General features: G+C 43.2%; 1 protein-coding gene and 1 long non-coding RNA gene across 6 annotated transcripts in view; one reads left to right on the top strand and one right to left on the bottom strand.

The window, feature by feature from the left end:
* Positions 1–375: 375 nt before the first annotated feature.
* LOC110500303 (probable 2-oxoglutarate dehydrogenase E1 component DHKTD1, mitochondrial) overlaps positions 376–18,729 on the top strand; it is a 37,295-nt gene continuing 18,941 nt past the window's right edge. The window contains exons 1-6 of one of the 2 annotated variants that reach the window (XM_021577617.2): positions 376–709; positions 10,818–10,970; positions 12,417–12,628; positions 13,134–13,328; positions 13,586–13,855; positions 15,036–15,207. In XM_021577617.2, the coding sequence (XP_021433292.1) occupies positions 10,931–10,970; positions 12,417–12,628; positions 13,134–13,328; positions 13,586–13,855; positions 15,036–15,207 (889 nt within the window). In that variant the 5' untranslated portion in view covers positions 376–709; positions 10,818–10,930. Of the gene's footprint in view, positions 710–1,519; positions 1,988–10,817; positions 10,971–12,416; positions 12,629–13,133; positions 13,329–13,585; positions 13,856–15,035; positions 15,208–18,729 lie in introns of those variants that run through there. The other variant, XM_021577610.2, reaches the window with a different exon arrangement.
* LOC110500320 lies at positions 1,994–5,804 on the bottom strand. 4 transcript variants are annotated; one of them, XR_005039107.1, is made up of 5 exons: positions 5,402–5,802; positions 5,097–5,239; positions 4,553–4,954; positions 3,582–3,664; positions 1,994–3,422 (listed from the first exon to the last, which is right to left on the bottom strand). It is a non-coding gene; the product is annotated as an uncharacterized LOC110500320 (long non-coding RNA). The 4 variants fall into 4 exon arrangements; XR_005039105.1 differs by having other exon boundaries at positions 4,553–5,239; positions 5,402–5,804; XR_005039106.1 differs by having other exon boundaries at positions 3,582–4,954; positions 5,402–5,797.

Genomic DNA, 18,729 nt, shown 5'->3' on the forward strand with positions numbered 1-18,729 from the left:
TAACATCAGTCATGACCTTTATGAATTATGAAGCCTTTGTGTTTTTTTCTGATTACATAAATTATTCAAAATTCACAAAAAGTGAGGTCAGCTGATGAAGATTATCTGATAGACGTATAACAAAACGTATACGGTCTCCTAAGCCTGTGTTTAACACAGATCTTATTTCCGGCATTCCATTCATTTCCATATAGAGCCCCACAGTGGAGGTGTCGTAATACCCATAAAACCAACGGTCAAACAGGGAAATAATTCCAATGGTTTTTCCACCATTCATTTTTCCCATAGGGAGTTTAGGAAACACTTGACATGAGGGCTGTGTTTCGTGTAGGCTCACCCTGGCGTGACATTTTCATAACACGTCCAGTGTAGCTGATTTCTGTCATTCTGATTTTGCACTTGCCCTTATTCAGTTTCAAATTGATGCTCCTCAGTCTGTCTAGTAGCTGTCTGTCTCCGGTCGTGTTGCTCTGTGTTATCACCCCAGACAATAATGTCATCCATGACGTTTAAGACACCTTCCAGACCTTTCAAATGCTCTGCGAAGCACCTTTAGGAAAAAAAACTCTGGAGCGGACGTGATTCCGAACAACAATATCTTGAAGGAATACCTCCAAAACGGTGAATTGAACATGCAGAACGTCCTTGGTTCGCATCAACAACTGAAAATACCTTGGCGTTCGGGATTTCAGCAACTACCTCTTTAATGGTACGTAAAGGATTACGTTCTCTCTTGATGGCTTTGTTTAGATCTTGTGGTTTCATGCATGCCCGTATTGTGTTTGGCTTCACGACTGTCCCCCGACTGTTTAGCCATTCAACCGGGCTCAGTTTGCTTGACGATGACATCCATCTTTTCCTTGTGGTTAAGTTCCTTTTCAAGTTTTTATTTTAGTGCTACAGACCCTTTTCTGGTTTTCTGAGATGCCACTATCGATGAAAGTTTAAATATGCAACATATTCTTACATTTAAAAAGTAATACTAAGGAAAGCTCAACATTACGAAACATAGAGCAAATGATACCAGCAACTACTCTGAGCCTAGAGGGAAAAATTGGAGAGTTTAAATCCAGAAACATAGGGTGAATTTTGCTCAAATGTTGTTTTACTTCCGACACCATGCAATAATACATCGCACAATGAGGCAGGGATACGGTTAAAATAAATGTTTATCTGATTTCATGAGTCAAGTACCAGTAGAGATGAACACTTACTAATTAGTAACAACGCCACCCTCAGGCAGTCCAGGTGAGAACATGTACATACATTACAAATCTGATTGACTTTTATTTAAGGAGAGCGAATCGATATACAAACCCGAAGTCAGCTGTAACTGTCAATAGTAAAACAACGTTTAAAACAATGTTTGAGTGAACCTGAATTAAAGAAAATGAATGGTGAAGTCGATGTCATCAATACACGGTAGACTCCTCCTCACCACTCTGTAGTGGCCTAGGGCAAAATGGGGAAGGTTTACGAGGCCAAACCCAACAGTGGCGTGTTTGATGGAGGCACTTGTTGTTGTAATCATCTGGACCGTCAATCATACGTGATATAAACGTGAAAGTACATTACAATCTGATTCAACAGGCTGGCTACACATGCACCTTGGTTGATTCAACATTAAACTATATAACCTCTGCGCTTCCGCGAAACACGCCGACGGCTCAACCAATCAGCTTGAAGTACGGTGCCACCTCCTATCTTTCACAGCAGTGTGGCTGCTGCTCTGTCGTGTGTGTAACCGTCTAGATTAACTAGCTACGTCGTTTTTTAAACTTATTTTATTCATTTAAAATCATGTCAGCGATACTATTCCTGAAAAACTTGCACCGCGTCAGCAGAGTACCTCTCAGTGTCGCTCGACCGGTCGTCGGTTGTCTGTATCATACCCGGAAAGGAGTCTACGGTCACCGACCCAAACAAAACCAGGGGGACACGAAGTTGCACAGTGACCCAGTCTCGTATATCACTGCACTCAATCGAGGTCAGTAGTTTTTCCAGATAATGGACATGTTGGACAACATTACCAGTGGGCAAAACCAGGTTGAAAAGACATCCGTATGACGTCTTATTCTGGTCGCGAACTGTTTTTACCCCCCGACTTTTTACTGACCAGAATGACGTATTTTTCTGACCACCATATTACCAATTGCGTCATAATTGTGACCTGTATATTATGTGATATATTGTGTAGCCTACTGGTCATAGTTAAGACCTCATCATAACCTGGTAATGACTACCTGACTACAGCGTATTACCTACTGTATTAAGTATTGCAGAGTATAAAGTTTGATATTGAAAATATTGTTCATTACATTTCTATTTCTTTCTATAGTAACCAATTCAAGTTTAAATCTGCAACGTATTCTTACATTTAAAATAGATCAAGCAGTGGCAGAAGCAAATCTACATCAAACATTTTGGACATCTGCATACAGTAATGTTTCATAATTCAACCACACACATTACATGCATAGAAATACTGGGACACAGAGTATATAAAGTTCAAATGTTCTATATTTATTAATGATTAATAAGAGTGGTGTGATGGGGGGTGGATCCTCATCAAGGACCTTTGAGCACAGAAGGTGATCTGGAGCCTAGTTTTCCTGTTGAAGAGTGGTGTGATGGGTCAGATCTGGAGCCTAGTGGTCCTCTTGAAGAGTGGTGTGATGGGTCAGATCTAGAGCCTAGTGGTCCTCTTGAAGAGTGGTGTGATGGGTCAGATCTGGAGCCTAGTGGTCATCTTGAAGAGTGGTGTGATGGGTCAGATCAGGAGCATAGTGGTCCTCTTGAAGAGTGGTGTGATGGGTTAGATCTGGAGCCTAGTGGTCCTCTTGAAGAGTGGTGTGATGGGTCAGATCTAGAGCCTAGTGGTCCTCTTGAAGAGTGGTGTGATGGGTCAGATCTAGAGCCTAGTGGTCCTCTTGAAGAGTGGTGTGATGGGTCAGATCTGGAGCCTGGTGGTCCTCTTGAAGAGTGGTGTGATGGGTCAGATCTGGAGCCTAGTGGTCCTCTTGAAGAGTGGTGTGATGGGTCAGATCTAGAGCCTAGTGGTCCTCTTGAAGAGTGGTGTGATGGGTCAGATCTGGAGCCTAGTGGTCATCTTGAAGAGTGGTGTGATGGGTCAGATCAGGAGCATAGTGGTCCTCTTGAAGAGTGGTGTGATGGGTTAGATCTGGAGCCTAGTGGTCCTCTTGAAGAGTGGTGTGATGGGTCAGATCTAGAGCCTAGTGGTCCTCTTGAAGAGTGGTGTGATGGGTCAGATCTAGAGCCTAGTGGTCCTCTTGAAGAGTGGTGTGATGGGTCAGATCTGGAGCCTGGTGGTCCTCTTGAAGAGTGGTGTGATGGGTCAGATCTGGAGCCTAGTGGTCCTCTTGAAGAGTGGTGTGATGGGTCAGATCTGGAGCCTAGTGGTCCTTATGTAAGCATAAAAAGAGAAGAAAATAAATTAACTATTGGCATAATGTTGACATGAAGGATACGACAGAACAGTAACATACAGTAAAATATATTTTACAGTCAGAATCTACAAAAGAGTTCTCATTGTCAATGTCAATTCTCTCACATTTACTTACCAACTACAATGGAGCACTCATGAGCGGTATCAAAGGCTCTGTTCCTTCATATTGAAGTGGGACATAATTCATTGGTCATCAGTCTGAAACATAAAAAAAAAAAAAAAAAAAAGAGGATATCAAAATTAGACAGTAGTTTGATAATTACTTTTTTATAAAACTCATCTCTAAATGTTAAAGTTTTGCTTAAACTTCTAATAAATGTTGTAATAGTCAAACAGATTTTTAGAAACACTCCACTCCATAATCCTGAGGACATTGTCCCGGACAAACACTCCACTCCATAATCCTGAGGACATTGTCCCGGACAAACACTCCACTCCATAATCCTGAGGACATTGTCCCGGACAAACACTCCACTCCATAATCCTGAGGACATTGTCCCGGACAAACACTCCACTCCATAATCCTGAGGACACTGTCCCGGACAAACGCACCACTCCATAATCCTGAGGACACTGTCCCGGACAAACACACTACTCCATAATCCTGAGGACACTGTCCCGGACAAACGCACCACTCCATAATCCTGAGGACATTGTCCCGGACAAACACACAACTCCATAATCCTGAGGACATTGTCCCGGACAAACGCACCACTCCATAATCCTGAGGACATTGTCCCGGACAAACACACAACTCCATAATCCTGAGGACATTGTCCCGGACAAACACACAACTCCATAATCCTGAGGACATTGTCCCGGACAAACACACAACTCCATAATCCTGAGGACATTGTCTCGGACAAACACACCACTCCATAATCCTGAGGACATTGTCCCGGACAAACACACAACTCCATAATCCTGAGGACATTGTCTCGGACAAACGCACCACTCCATAATCCTGAGGACACTGTCCCAGACAAACACACTACTCCATAATCCTGAGGACATTGTCTCGGACAAACGCACCACTCCATAATCTAAAAGAGCATGATAAAGAGACAAAAAAAGAGCATGACTCACCAAGGGAGGTGTCTGTTGAATCAGGACACAAGGGTTTCGCACGTTAAAGAAAGGCGAGTTAAAACAGGAGTTTATTTGCTTTACAAACGTATATTATTAGATCAGTGCTATTTCAATTGGATCTACTTAAACTACTTAAACTGGCTGTCCCCATAGGATAACCCTTTTTGGTTCCAGGTAGAACCCTTTTTGGTTTCAAATAGAACCCTCTGCGGAAAAGATTTTACATGGAACCCAAAAGAGTTCTACCTGGAAACAAAAGGGTTATTCAAAGGGTTTTCCTATGGGGACATCTGATGAACCCTTTTAGGTTCTATAATACACTCTTAGAAAAAAAGGGTGGTAAGATCAGGCAATGGGGAGCTGAATGACATGTCTCTTGGGGAATCCAGTCTGTGAGACCTGTTGCAGGGGAAAAAACACTGATCATCAGCATAGCTAGTGCAAACCTAGCTCTTACAAAACTGGTTAGTAGGAATTAATACACATTGAAGATCAGAGTATCAAACAGAAGAAACAACAACATTTTGCATACACAACTTACTGTGAATGACTATGACATTAAGCAGGGATGGTTCTGCTCTCTCCTTTCCCTGGGATGTGGCAGAATAGCTCACTGGTAACTGAGATCCTCTGGCCAAGCACCGCTGATAGGCCATGCATCAGATCATTGACATATTTCAGGAACTGTAAAGACAGATGAATCGTAGTTAACCATTACCTAAGGACTTCACCAAGTTAGACTTAGCCTAGCAATTACATTGACTGTTGCACCTTAGACATCTGCCAGTTAGGCAGACATACTGAGAGATGGAGAGCAAGATAGACAGCAAAACATCACCTATTTACATGTCTTAGTCAGCAGGCTGGATAACTTCTGTAGTCCTGCCCTTGGTTCCTTCTTCCATCCAACCTAGAAGATTCCTGCAAAAACAGAGAATCAAGAATTGACAAAGGCAGTTGAGGGGTGTAACGTTAGGTTGCGTGTTGAGGGGGAACAGGAATAGGCTAAATGTATTGTCTACTACAAAATACACAAAAATACAAGGATCTCTGATGAATCAAGAAACACTTCCATATTGGAACACACAATACCTCATAATGACAAAGCAAAAACAGATTAGTATACATTCTTGCTAGAGGTCGACCGATTAATCCGAATGGCCGATTTTAATTAGGGCCTATTTCAAATTTTCGTAACAATCGGAAATCGGTATTTTTGGACACCGATTTGGCTGATTTATTTATTATTATTAAACATTTTTTTTTTTTTTACACCTTTATTTAACCAGGCAAGTCAGTTAAGAACACGTTCTTATTTTCAATGACGGCCTAGGAACGGTGGGTTAACTGCCTTGTTCAGGGGCAGAACGGCAGATTTTTACCTTGTCAGCTCTGGTATTCAATCTTGCAACCTTACAGTTAAGTCCAACGCTCTAACCACCTGTCTCTCATTGCACTCCACGAGGAGCCTACCTGTTATGCGAATGCAGTAAGAAGCCAAGGTAAGTTGCTAGCTAGCATTAAACTTATCTTATAAAAAACAATCAATCATAATCACTAGTTAACTACACATGGTTGATGATATTACTAGTTTATCTAGTGTGTCCTGCGTTGCATATTATCGATGCGGTGCGCGGAAAAAGGACTGTCGTTGCTCCAGTGTGTACCTAACCGTAAACACCAATGCCTTTCTTAAAATCAATACCCAGAAGTATACATTTTTAAACCTGCATATTTAGCTAAAAGAAATGCAGGTTAGCAGGCAATATTAACCAGGTGAAATTGTGTCATTTCTCTTGCGTTCATTGCACGCAGAGTCGGGATATATGCGATAATAATAAATGTTTTGTTTTCGAAATGATAGTCTCCGGATTCGACCATATTAATGACCAAAGGTTCGTATTTCTGTGTGTTATTATGTTATAATTAAGTCTATGATTTGATAGAGCAGTCTGACTGAGCGATGGTAGGCACCAGCAGGCTTGTAAGCATTCATTCAAACAGCACTTTTGTGCGTTTTGCCAGCAGCTCCTTGTTGTGCTTCAAGCATTACGCTGTTTATGACTTCAAGCCTATCAACTCCCGGGATTAGGCTGGTGTAACCGAAGAGAAATGGCTAGCTAGTTAGCGGGGGGTGCACGCTAATAGAGTTTCAAACGTCACTCGCTCTGAGACTTGGAGTAGTTGTTCCCCTTGCTCTGCATGGGTAACGCTGCTTCGAGGGTGGCTGTTGTCGATGTCTTCCTGGTTCGAGCCCAGGTAGGAGCGAGGAGAGGGACGGAAGCTATACTGTTACACTGGCAATACTAAAGTGCCTATAAGAACATCCAATAGTCAAAGGTATATGGAATACAAAATGGTATAGAGAGAAATAGTACAATAAATACTATATTAACTACAACCTAAAACCTCTTACCTTGGAATATTGACGTCTCATGTTAAAAGGAACCACCAGCTTTCATATTGCCAGGTCGCATTTGTAAGTGATAACTTATTCTCAACTTGCCTACCTGGTTAAATAAAGGTGAAATAAATAACTAAATATGTTCTCATGTTCTGAGCAAGGAACTTAAACGTTAGCTTTTTTACATGGCACATATTGCACTTTTACTTTCTTCTCCAACACTTTGTTTTTGCATTATTTAAACCAAATAGAACATGTTTCATTATTTGAGGCTAAATTGATTTTTATTGATGTATTATATTAAGTTAAAATAAGTGTTCATCCAGTATTGTTGTAATTGTCATTATTACAAATAAATAAAACAAATCGGCCGATTAATCTGTATCGGCTTTCTTTGGTCCTCCAATAATCAGTATCGGCATCGACGTTGAAAAATCATAATCGGTCGACCTCTAATTCTTGCAAGTTTAGTAAAAAAAACAAAACTGAATATCCCATTAACATAAGTATTCAGACCCTTTACTCAGTACTTTGTTGAAGCACCTTTGGCAGCGATTACAGCCTCGAGTCTTCTTGGCTTTGAAGCTACAAGCTTGGCACACCTGTATTTGGGGAGTTTCTCCCATTCTTCTCTGCAGATCCTCTCAAGCTCTGTCAGGTTGGATGGGGAGTGTCTCTGCACAGCTATTTTCAGGTTTCTTCAGAGATGTTTGATCGGTTTCAGATTGGGGCTCTGGCTGGGCCACTCAAGGACATTCAGAGACTTTGCCCGAAGCTACTCCTGCGTTGTCTTGGCTGTGTGCTTAGGGTCGTTGTCCTGCTGGAAGGTGAACCTTCAGCCCAGTCTGAAGTCCTGAGCACCCTGGAGCAGGTTTTCATCAAGGATCTCTCTGTACTTTTCTCCATTCATCTTTCCCTCGATCCTGACAAGTATCCCAGTCCCTGACGCTGAAAAACATCCCAACAGCATGATGCTGCCACAATGCTTCACCTTAGGGATGGTGCCAGGTTTCCTCCCTGACGTGACGCTTGGCATTCAGGCCAAAGAGTTCAATCTTGGTTTCATCAGACCAGAGAATCTTGTTTCTCATGGTCTGAGAGTCCTTTAGGTAACTTTTGCCAAACTATAAGTGGGCTGCCATGTGCCTTTTACTCAGGAGTGGCTTCTGTCTGGCCACTCTACCATGAAGTCCTGATTGGTGGAGTGCTGCAGAGATGGTTGTCATTCTGGAAGGTTCTCCCATCTCCACAGAGGAACTCTAGAGCTCTGTCAGAGTGACCATCGGGTTTTTGGTCACCTCCCTGACCAAGGCCCTTCACCCCCGATTGCTCAGTTTGGTCGGTGGGCCAGCTCTAGGAAGAGTCTTGGTGGTTTCAAACTTCTTCCATTTAAGAATGATGGAGCCCAGTATGTTCTTGGGGACCTTCAATGCTGCAGAAATGTGTGCCTTGACACAATCCTGTCTCGGAGAGCTACGAACAATTCCTTCGACCTCATGGCTTGGTTTTTGCTCTGACATGCGCTGTCAACTGTGGGACCTGATATAGACAGGTGTTTCCCCTAACACGGACAACGCTGGGCAATACTTATGTAAATTGGTTTATTTCTTTTTAATACATTTCTAAATGTATTCTAAACCTGTTTTTGCTTTATAATTATGGGGTATTGTGTGTAGATTGATGAGGGAAAAAACGTATTTAATACATTTTAAAATAAGGCTGTAACGTAACAAAATGTGGAAAAAGGGAAGGGGTTGGACTCGGGAAGAGCTTGGCCTACATGAAGCCCCCTGATGCCTAGTCCCCTGAATCTCAAACAGAATAGGTCCGAGCCTAGCATGTTGACTGGGTACAGTGAGCCACGAGACCCTAACCCGCTTTCTTCCACCAAAAAAACAGATTTCAACCAAGTGTTTGGTTTTCGCCAGGCACAATGGGACCCATGTTGTTCAAAGAGTTACACTTTTGAATCATCTGTCCATAGAACATTCTTCCAAGAGTCTTGATGATCGTCCAGGTGCTTTTTGGCAAACTTGAGTAAACATTTTGGATGACATGGGTCCCATTTATGCCTGGTGAAAACCAAACCCTGCATTCCACAGTAAGAACCTCATACCAACGGTCAAGGATGGTGGTGGTACTGTGATGGTTTGGAGGTGCTTTGCGGCTTCACGACCTGGACGACTTTCCTCAATAGAAGGAACCATGAATTCTGCTCTGTATCAGAGAATTCTACAGGAGAATGTCAGGCCATCCGTCTGTGTGCTGAAGCTGAAGTGCAGCTGGGTCATGCAGCAAGACAATGACCCAAAACACACAATTATGAAAATGGCTAAAAAGCAACACATTTTAAGTTTTGGAATGGCCTAGTCAAAGTCCAGACCTAATCCCAATTGAGATGTTGTGGCAGGACTTGAAATGAGCAGTTCGTGCTTGAAACCCCCCTAAGACAAGTATTTCCTACCTCATACATTTATGGTTGAAAACCCACAAATGTTGCTGAGTTAAAGTAGTTCTGGATGCAAGAGCAGGCTACAATTCCTCCACCGCGATGTGAGAGACTGATCAACGACTACAGGAAGCGTTTGGTTGCAGTCATTGCAGCTAAAGGTGGCACAACCAGTTATTGAGTGTAAGGAGGCAATTACTTTTTGCACACAAGGGGAAATGGGTGTTGCATAACTTTTGTTAATAAATAAATAAAATAAGTATATACTTAAAAATAAATAAAAAAATGTAAACTCAGGTTCACTATCAGATGTATTAGATTTTGGTTGAAGATCTGATCAAATTCAGTATAAAAACAATATGGGCAAATACTTTTTCATGGCACTGTATTCATTCACCTATTGTTATTGCAGAACAGATGAAGTGTTGTTGTTGTCACTACGTATCACAGCTACACTTTTACTACTTGCTTTAATTAGCATTTAACTGGACATTTGTCTAATGCTTGTCATAGACTATGGATATCCTCCTACCCCCCCCCCCCCTCCTCCATTCCCACGTGTTTACATAAAAAAGGCTGTTGTTTTGGGGCAGTCTTTGTCCCTGGGTAAATCCATATGAATTAAATCACTTTTTTGACAGTATCCCTTTTGATTTAAACAAGTGTAGTTTGTCAAATGGGCACGTACACAGCTTGTGGATCTTTACAAAATTACTAGAGTAAGTATATTTTTTTTAAATTTGAAACATTTTTTTCTTGCTGATATCGGCATACGTTTTGAAAACCATTATGAAAGCGACGATTATAGACGTTAAAACACAGCGTTGGAATTGTAGTTCACATGGAGCCATGTGGGCGACTGTACCTGCCAGCTGTGACACAGCTTGGGATCGAACCCGGGTCTGTAGTAACACCTCAAGCACTGCGATGCAGTGCCTTAGACCGCTGCACTACTCGGGAGGCCAAATTGATTTTAACAAACAATTGATCCCCCCCAAAAAATGCATTTTGCCCACCCCTGCCCTACATCATCTGAGGTTTTTGTGTTGTGCCTGTCATCGGTTGAGACGCAACATGCTCTTGAATACAGGATGGGTTGTCATTTCAGCCATAGAAATATAATTAATAGAATGGACCTATCCCTTCAGACAACTGCACTTTAGGCTAGCTGGTACACCATTTGAAATTTCTATAAAATTAGTACCACAAAGATCGCTGTTTAACTTTTCCAGTGTTGAAGATGTCTATGGTGGGGAATGCCAAATAGGTCAACTTTGAGCAGCTGTATCTCTTGAATGTTTTGGCATTAAGGTCCAAAAGGTCACTTTGTGAACACTTCTACAATGGGCAGATATGTATTGAAGGTTTCATTCAAATCAAAATGGATTTACCCCCCTCTGTTTACACAGACCATGGGCTAGCACGCCTGGTGGAGGCTTACCGAGCACATGGACACAAGGCTGCTAAAATTAACCCTCTACTGCCTAATGACCCAGTGGAGGACAGTGTGCCAGAGATCAACATGTTGACTGGAGCTGTACAAGGACCCCTGAACACATCAGGTAGGCTATGTCTATGTGGTCTATTGACTTCTCCGTTAAATACGTTTCTAAAGGGAGAACACGTCATTGAGTTTAAATCAATCTATCAATAACTACACTTCACATTGATGATGCATAGCAGTGTTTTCTAGTATCTTCCTACTACTACTAGGCTACTAGCTAGATACTACTAGGTAGTTATACTGTGGTGTAGGTAGTAGGGAAGCCTTATGGAGAGGTCAATGTTAAACCCATCACCAAACATTCTAACTGCTAAACCAACCGTTGTGTAACCAACCGTTACAGTTGAACGCTAAACCAACCATACCAATTCAATGGGAAGCGCCTGGAAATGGCTCGCAGCACATCAATTTAACAATAACATGTCAACTTAACGCAGGCTCTCTGCATGGCTCTCTGCATGGCTCTCTGCATGGCTCTCTGCATGGCGTCGCCTGGGATGAAGCATTTTCAGTGACAGTCACTAATAATATCTCATACCTCAGTTTTTACAGTTTATACCATGGCATTGTTGATGACTAATTTCTGATTGGTTTAAAGGGCATTCTAGAGTGTGCATTTATTTCCCTATAATGCACAAGATATATCATCAGCACAGTATAATTCAATGGCTATAGTTCATTCTTACATGTTCTATGTTTGAGCTGCTTTTGAAAGCAAAAGTTGAGTTGAAAACATTGTCATTGTTGAATTCGACTCTCATAATAGCAAGCTAGGACCCAAAGATTTTTATAACTAAACTGTCATTGATCTATCTGTGATAGGACTGATGGATTGATTAGCTAAACTATCAAGTCTATTTGTGTAGTTAACTAAGGCAACTACTGTAGCTATCTAGTAAACTTGCTAGGTACTTCAGTGGATCTTGAACATGTCTATTTTCAAATGAGCACATTTCTAGCGGTACATTTGTTAAATTATAGCCATGGTATAAAAACGGATAATGAACTCTGGACTCAATGCGTTCTTTGGAAAAGAATACAACTCCGTAGAAGATGAGTTCCACTCCGCTAGCTAGCACGTCGAGAAGCACACCATCCACGTTGTGCATTATTTTCCAGAGAACGCATAGCCCCTCGTTGGTTATCACTTACATAATCACTCCTAAATAATAGACCACTCAAATGCAGGTAATACACATGAATGAGTGGATATTATTCAGAGGGTAAAATCACTTTCTGAAAAAAAGGGCTTTATAAAATACATTTGAGTTATTCAGGGTGTCTATAATATCCATCACCTGTTACCCTACATGGAGATAAGGAATTCATAATCGTCTCCTCCTTGTACACTATTGACTCACATGAACAACACACCTACATGTTCTGTCCTGCATACTGCAACATGTTTGCGACCTAACAGATCTTACTCAGGCGGGGTTCACCTGATTTAAAAAATACAAATCTTCAAGAGGAGACTCTTATATATGAACTCCTTTTCGTCCAGGACTGCGGCATTTTGGTAAAGCGGAGGCGTCGGTGGAGGAGGTGATTGGCTACCTGGAGGAGTCCTACTGTGGCCGCATTTCCATAGAGACCAGTCAGCTGACCAGCCTGGAGGAAAGGGAGTGGCTCGCAGACCGCTTCGAGCAGCTGAAGAAAGAGATGTTTACTGCGGAGGAGAGGATAAAGTTGGCCAAGCTCATGCTGGAGTCACAGGTAGATGGATGGAGGGAAGGTTAATGGATAATAGGAAGGAGACCTCCACCGAGGAGAGGAGAGAACTGGCCAAGCTAATGCTGGGGTCACAGGTAGATGGATGGAGGGAAGGTTAATGGATAATAGGAAGGAGACCTCCACCGAGGAGAGGAGAGAACTGGCCAAGCTAATGCTGGGGTCACAGGTAGATGGATGGATGGAGGGAGGAATGGATAGATTGAGAAACGTTGTCGTACTGTATTTATAGGCTAATTAGCTTTAATTGCCTAAATAATCAAAACTAGTATCTTATCTAATATCAGAGTAAAGTGATTATTTTATTAGCGAGGATGAGGTGGTATTGTTTTTATCAATGTTACTTTTCTTTTGGTCCCATTTCCAAGAAAGACTGAGACAGATCTTGCTGACTTATCTCTTGATGTATTTTGCCTTTATTTTCGCCAGAAGTCATTGAGAACACATTCTCTTTTACAATAACAACCTGTTTCTTCTTGTGTTACCTCAGGAGTTTGATCACTTTCTGGCCTCCAAGTTCTCCACGGTGAAGCGTTATGGTGGTGAGGGAGCAGAGAGCATGATGGGAGTGTTCTACGAGATGTTCCGTCTGTCTGCCCACAGCGGGGTGACGGACATCGTCATGGGGATGCCTCACCGCGGGAGACTTAACCTCCTCACGGGGCTTCTGCAGTTCCCTCCAGAGGTCAGGGTTTAGACATCTTCGAGATCGAAGGTCATGGCTGTAATGGCTACCATGAATGACCCTGTGGGATAACTAATAAAGATGGTCTCACACTACCAGTCATATGAATGAACAAATGTTTTGGCACCAATTGCCTTCCTCAGGGTTCACTCCTGGGACTTTTAAACTTTTATTTATTCACATATTGATTGATTAATTGATTGATTTGATTGATATTTATTTGGGATGTGTGACTCCTGTCTCCCCTTTACCTCCAGCTGATGTTCCGTAAAATGCGTGGCCTCAGTGAGTTCCCAGCAGACTCTCCCTCTATCGGCGACGTCCTCTCCCACCTCACCTCCTCTGTAGAGCTGGACTTTGGTGCTGCCCACCCCCTCCATGTGACCATGCTGCCCAACCCCTCCCACCTGGAGGCCATCAACCCAGTCACCCAGGGGAAGACCCGTGCCCGCCAGCAGCTCAAACAGGAGGGAGACTATTCCCCAGACGAGAACGCACAGCCTGGTGATAAAGTTGTCTGTCTCCAGGTATCGTACTGAGACCATAGTCACAGCCCTATTTAGACATATGCTGATATACATACGTAGACATGGCTCAACAGGAGGGAAACTACTCCCCAGAAAGACAATGTTTAGCCTGAGGACAATATAACCGGTGGAGTATTGTCTGGGAAGCCACTATAAACTGTGGAGTATTGTCTGGGAAGCCACTATGAACTGTGGAGTATTGTCTGGGAAGCCACTATAACTGGTGGAGTATTGTCTGGGAAGCCACTATAAACTGTGGAGTATTGTCTGGGAAGCCTCTATGAACTGTGGAGTATTGTCTGGGAAGCCACTATAAACTGTGGAGTATTGTCTGGGAAGCCACTATAAACTGTGGAGTATTGTCTGGGAAGCCACTATAAACTGGTGGAGTATTGTCTGGGAAGCCACTATAAACTGTGGAGTATTGTCTGGGAAGCCACTATAAACTGTGGAGTATTGTCTGGGAAGCCACTATGAACTGGTGGAGTATTGTCTGGGAAGCCACTATAAACTGTGGAGTATTGTCTGGGAAGCCACTATAACTGGTGGAGTATTGTCTGGGAAGCCACTATAAACTGGTGGAGTATTGTCTGGGAAGCCACTATAAACTGTGGAGTATTGTCTGGGAAGCCACTATAACTGGTGGAGTATTGTCTGGGAAGCCACTATAACCAGTTTGAAGTGTGGCCCTTTGGACCTCGGTGGGCAAAAATGAGTTTGACACCTTAGAGGAATATACTACAAAGAAGGATTTTATATTTTTGAGAAATTTAAGCTTGAAATGGGTGTGGTCTAATTGACTTGACAACCAAAAACACTTGTCAAAGTTTATCTTTCTTAATGAACCAGGAATCAGTAGTTGTTTCTGGTTGTTTATCAAAGTCAGCTGGCTAACTCATTAATCCTGCTTATCCCTTTGAACTGGAAACACTTTAACTCGGTCAAACTTCTGTAGAAAAGGAACTTTATTGCTCTCTAGTGAATTTGCCTTGCACAATTGTGAAAAGCACTTTTAGTACAATATGTAATTTAAAGGGGTCTAGTAGAAAGGGATTATGACACTGAAGTCCAGTTTATGGTGACATACCGGCATTGTCCATCGTTGACGTCAATTATTTTCCAACTTTCAGGCCTGAAAAGAACTGGTGATCATTGTGGAACCTTTCCTTAATTTTCTTAGGTCCATGGGGATGCCTCATTCTCTGGCCAAGGAATTGTTCCGGAGACATTCACCATTTCACTACTCCCCCACTTCAGAGTCGGTGGGAGCATCCACCTCATTGTAAACAACCAAGTGGGCTATACCACTCCGTCTGCGAGAGGGAGATCATCTTTGTACTGTAGCGATGTTGGTATGTAAACTGTATCACTTTATCTATCAATCTTAATTGGAATAATAATATATCTATTGGAATTATATATATAATATATATATAATATATATATTAACACACACACGCATTCGGAAAGTATTCAAACCCCCTTTCCCACATTTTGTCTAAAATCTATTAAATACATTTTGTTCCTCATCAATCTACACACAATATCCCATAATGACAGTGAAAACACTTTTTTTTTTTTTTTTTTTTGCAAATGAATAAAAAAAACAGAAATACCTTATTTTTATTTTTTTTATTTTTATTTCACCTTTATTTAACCAGGTAGGCTAGTTGAGAACAAGTTCTCATTTACAACTGCGACCTGGCCAAGATAAGGCATAGCAGTGTGAACAGACAACACAGAGTTACACATGGAGTAAACAATTAACAAGTCAATAACACAGTAGAAAAAAGGGGAGTCTATATATACATTGTGTGCAAAAGGCATGAGAAGGTAGGCAAATAATTACAATTATTCAGATTAACACTGGAGTGATAAATGATCAGATGGTTATGTACAGGTAGAGATATTGGTGTGCAAAAGAGCAGAAAAATAAAAATAAATAAATAAAAACAGTATGGGGATGAGGTAGGTGAAAATGGGTGGGCTATTTACCAATAGACTATGTACAGCTGCAGCGATCGGTTAGCTGCTCAGATAGCAGATGTTTGAAGTTGGTGAGGGAGATAAAAGTCTCCAACTTCAGCGATTTTTGCAATTCGTTCCAGTCACAGGCAGCAGAGAACTGGAACGAAAGGCGGCCAAATGAGGTGTTGGCTTTAGGGATGATCAGTGAGATACACCTGCTGGAGCGCGTGCTACGGATGGGTGTTGCCATCGTAACCAGTGAACTGAGATAAGGCGGAGCTTTACCTAGCATGGACTTGTAGATGACCTGGAGCCAGTGGGTCTGGCGACGAATATGTAGCGAGGGCCAGCCGACTAGAGCATACAAGTCGCAGTGGTGGGTGGTATAAGGTGCTTTAGTGACAAAACGGATGGCACTGTGATAAACTGCATCCAGTTTGCTGAGTAGAGTGTTGGAAGCAATTTTGTAGATGACGTCGCCGAAGTCGAGGATCGGTAGGATAGTCAGTTTTACTAGGGTAAGTTTGGCGGCGTGAGTGAAGGAGGCTTTGTTGCGGAATAGAAAGCCGACTCTTGATTTGATTTTCGATTGGAGATGTTTGATATGGGTCTGGAAGGAGAGTTTAGAGTCTAGCCAGACACCTAGGTACTTATAGATGTCCACATATTCAAGGTCGGAACCATCCAGGGTGGTGATGCTGGTCAGGCGTGCGGGTGCAGGCAGCGAACGGTTGAAAAGCATGCATTTGGTTTTACTAGCGTTTAAGAGCAGTTGGAGGCCACGGAAGGAGTGCTGTATGGCATTGAAGCTCGTTTGGAGGTTAGATAGCACAGTGTCCAAGGACGGGCCGGAAGTATATAGAATGGTGTCGTCTGCGTAGAGGTGGATCAGGGAATCGCCCGCAGCATGAGAAACATCATTGATATATACAGAGAAAAGAGTCGGCCCGAGAATTGAACCCTGTGGCACCCCCATAGAGACTGCCAGAGGACCGGACAGCATGCCCTCCGATTTGACACACTGAACTCTGTCTGCAAAGTAATTGGTGAACCAGGCAAGGCAGTCATCCGAAAAACCGAGGCTACTGAGTCTGCCGATAAGAATACGGTGATTGACAGAGTCGAAAGCCTTGGCAAGGTCTATGAAGACGGCTGCACAGTACTGTCTTTTATCGATGGCGGTTATGATATCGTTTAGTACCTTGAGCGTGGCTGAGGTACACCCGTGACCGGCTCGGAAACCAGATTGCACAGCGGAGAAGGTACGGTGGGATTCAAGATGGTCAGTGACCTGTTTGTTGACTTGGCTTTCGAAGACCTTAGATAGGCAGGGCAGGATGGATATAGGTCTGTAACAGTTTGGGTCCAGGGTGTCGCCCCCTTTGAAGAGGGGGATGACTGCGGCAGCTTTCCAATCCTTGGGGATCTCAGACGATATGAAAGAGAGGTTGAACAGGCTGGTAATAGGGGTTGCGACAATGGCGGCGGATAGTTTCAGGAATAGAGGGTCCAGATTGTCCAGCCCAGCTGATTTGTACGGGTCCAGGTTTTGCAGCTATTTCAGGACATCTGCTATCTGGATTTGGGTAAAGGAGAACCTGGAGAGGCTTGGGCGAGTAGCTGCGGGGGGGGGGGAGCTGTTGTCCGAGGTTGGAGTAGCCAGGCGGAAGGCATGGCCAGCCGTTGAGAAATGCTTGTTGAAGTTTTCGATAATCATGGATTTATCGGTGGTGACCATGTTACCTAGTCTCAGTGCAGTGGGCAGCTGGGAGGAGGTGCTCTTGTTCTCCATGGACTTCACAGTGTCCCAGAACTTTTTGGAGTTGGAGCTACAGGATGCAAACTTCTGCCTGAAGAAATTGGCTTTAGCTTTCCTGACTGACTGTGTGTATTGGTTCCTGACTTCCCTGAACAGTTGCATATCGCGGGGACTATTCGATGTTAGCGCAGTCCGCCACAGGATGTTTTTGTGCTGGTCGAGGGCAGTCAGGTCTGGAGTGAACCAGGGGCTATATCTGTTCTTAGTTCTGCATTTTTTGAACGGAGCATGCTTATCTAAAATGGTGAGGAAGTTACTTTTAAAGAAAGACCAGGCATCCTCAACTGACGGGATGAGGTCAATGTCCTTCCAGGATACCCGGGCCAGGTCGATTAGAAAGGCCTGCTCGCAGAAGTGTTTTAGGGAGCGTTTGACAGTGATGAGGGGTGGTCGTTTGACTGCGGCTCCGTAGCGGATACAGGCAATGAGGCAGTGATCGCTGAGATCCTGGTTGTAGACAGCGGAGGTGTATTTGGAGGGCCAGTTGGTCAGGATGACGTCAATGAGGGTGCCCTTGTTTACAGAGTTAGGGTTGTACCTGGTGGGTTCCTTGATGATTTGAGTGAGATTGAGGGCATCTAGCTTAGATTGTAGGACTGCCGGGGTGTTAAGCATATCCCAGTTTAGGTCACCTAACAGAACAAACTCTGAAGCTAGATGGGGGGCGATCAATTCACAAATGGTGTCCAGGGCACAGCTGGGAGCTGAGGGGGGTCGGTAGCAGGCGGCAACAGTGAGAGACTTATTTCTGGAGAGAGTAATTTTCAAAATTAGTAGTTCGAACTGTTTGGGTATGGACCTGGAGAGTATGACATTACTTTGCAGGCTATCTCTGCAGTAGACTGCAACTCCTCCCCCTTTGGCAGTTCTATCTTGACGGAAGATGTTATAGTTGGGTATGGAAATCTCAGAATTTTTGGTGGCCTTCCTGAGCCAGGATTCAGACACGGCAAGGACATCAGGGTTAGCAGAGTGTGCTAGAGCAGTGAGTAAGACACACTTAGGGAGGAGGCTTCTGATGTTGACATGCATGAAACCAAGGCTTTTTCGATCACAGAAGTCAACAAATGAGGGTGCCTGGGGACAT

This window comes from Oncorhynchus mykiss, chromosome 2 (assembly GCF_013265735.2).
Source record: "Oncorhynchus mykiss isolate Arlee chromosome 2, USDA_OmykA_1.1, whole genome shotgun sequence".
In the NCBI taxonomy this organism is placed as follows: domain Eukaryota; kingdom Metazoa; phylum Chordata; class Actinopteri; order Salmoniformes; family Salmonidae; genus Oncorhynchus; species Oncorhynchus mykiss.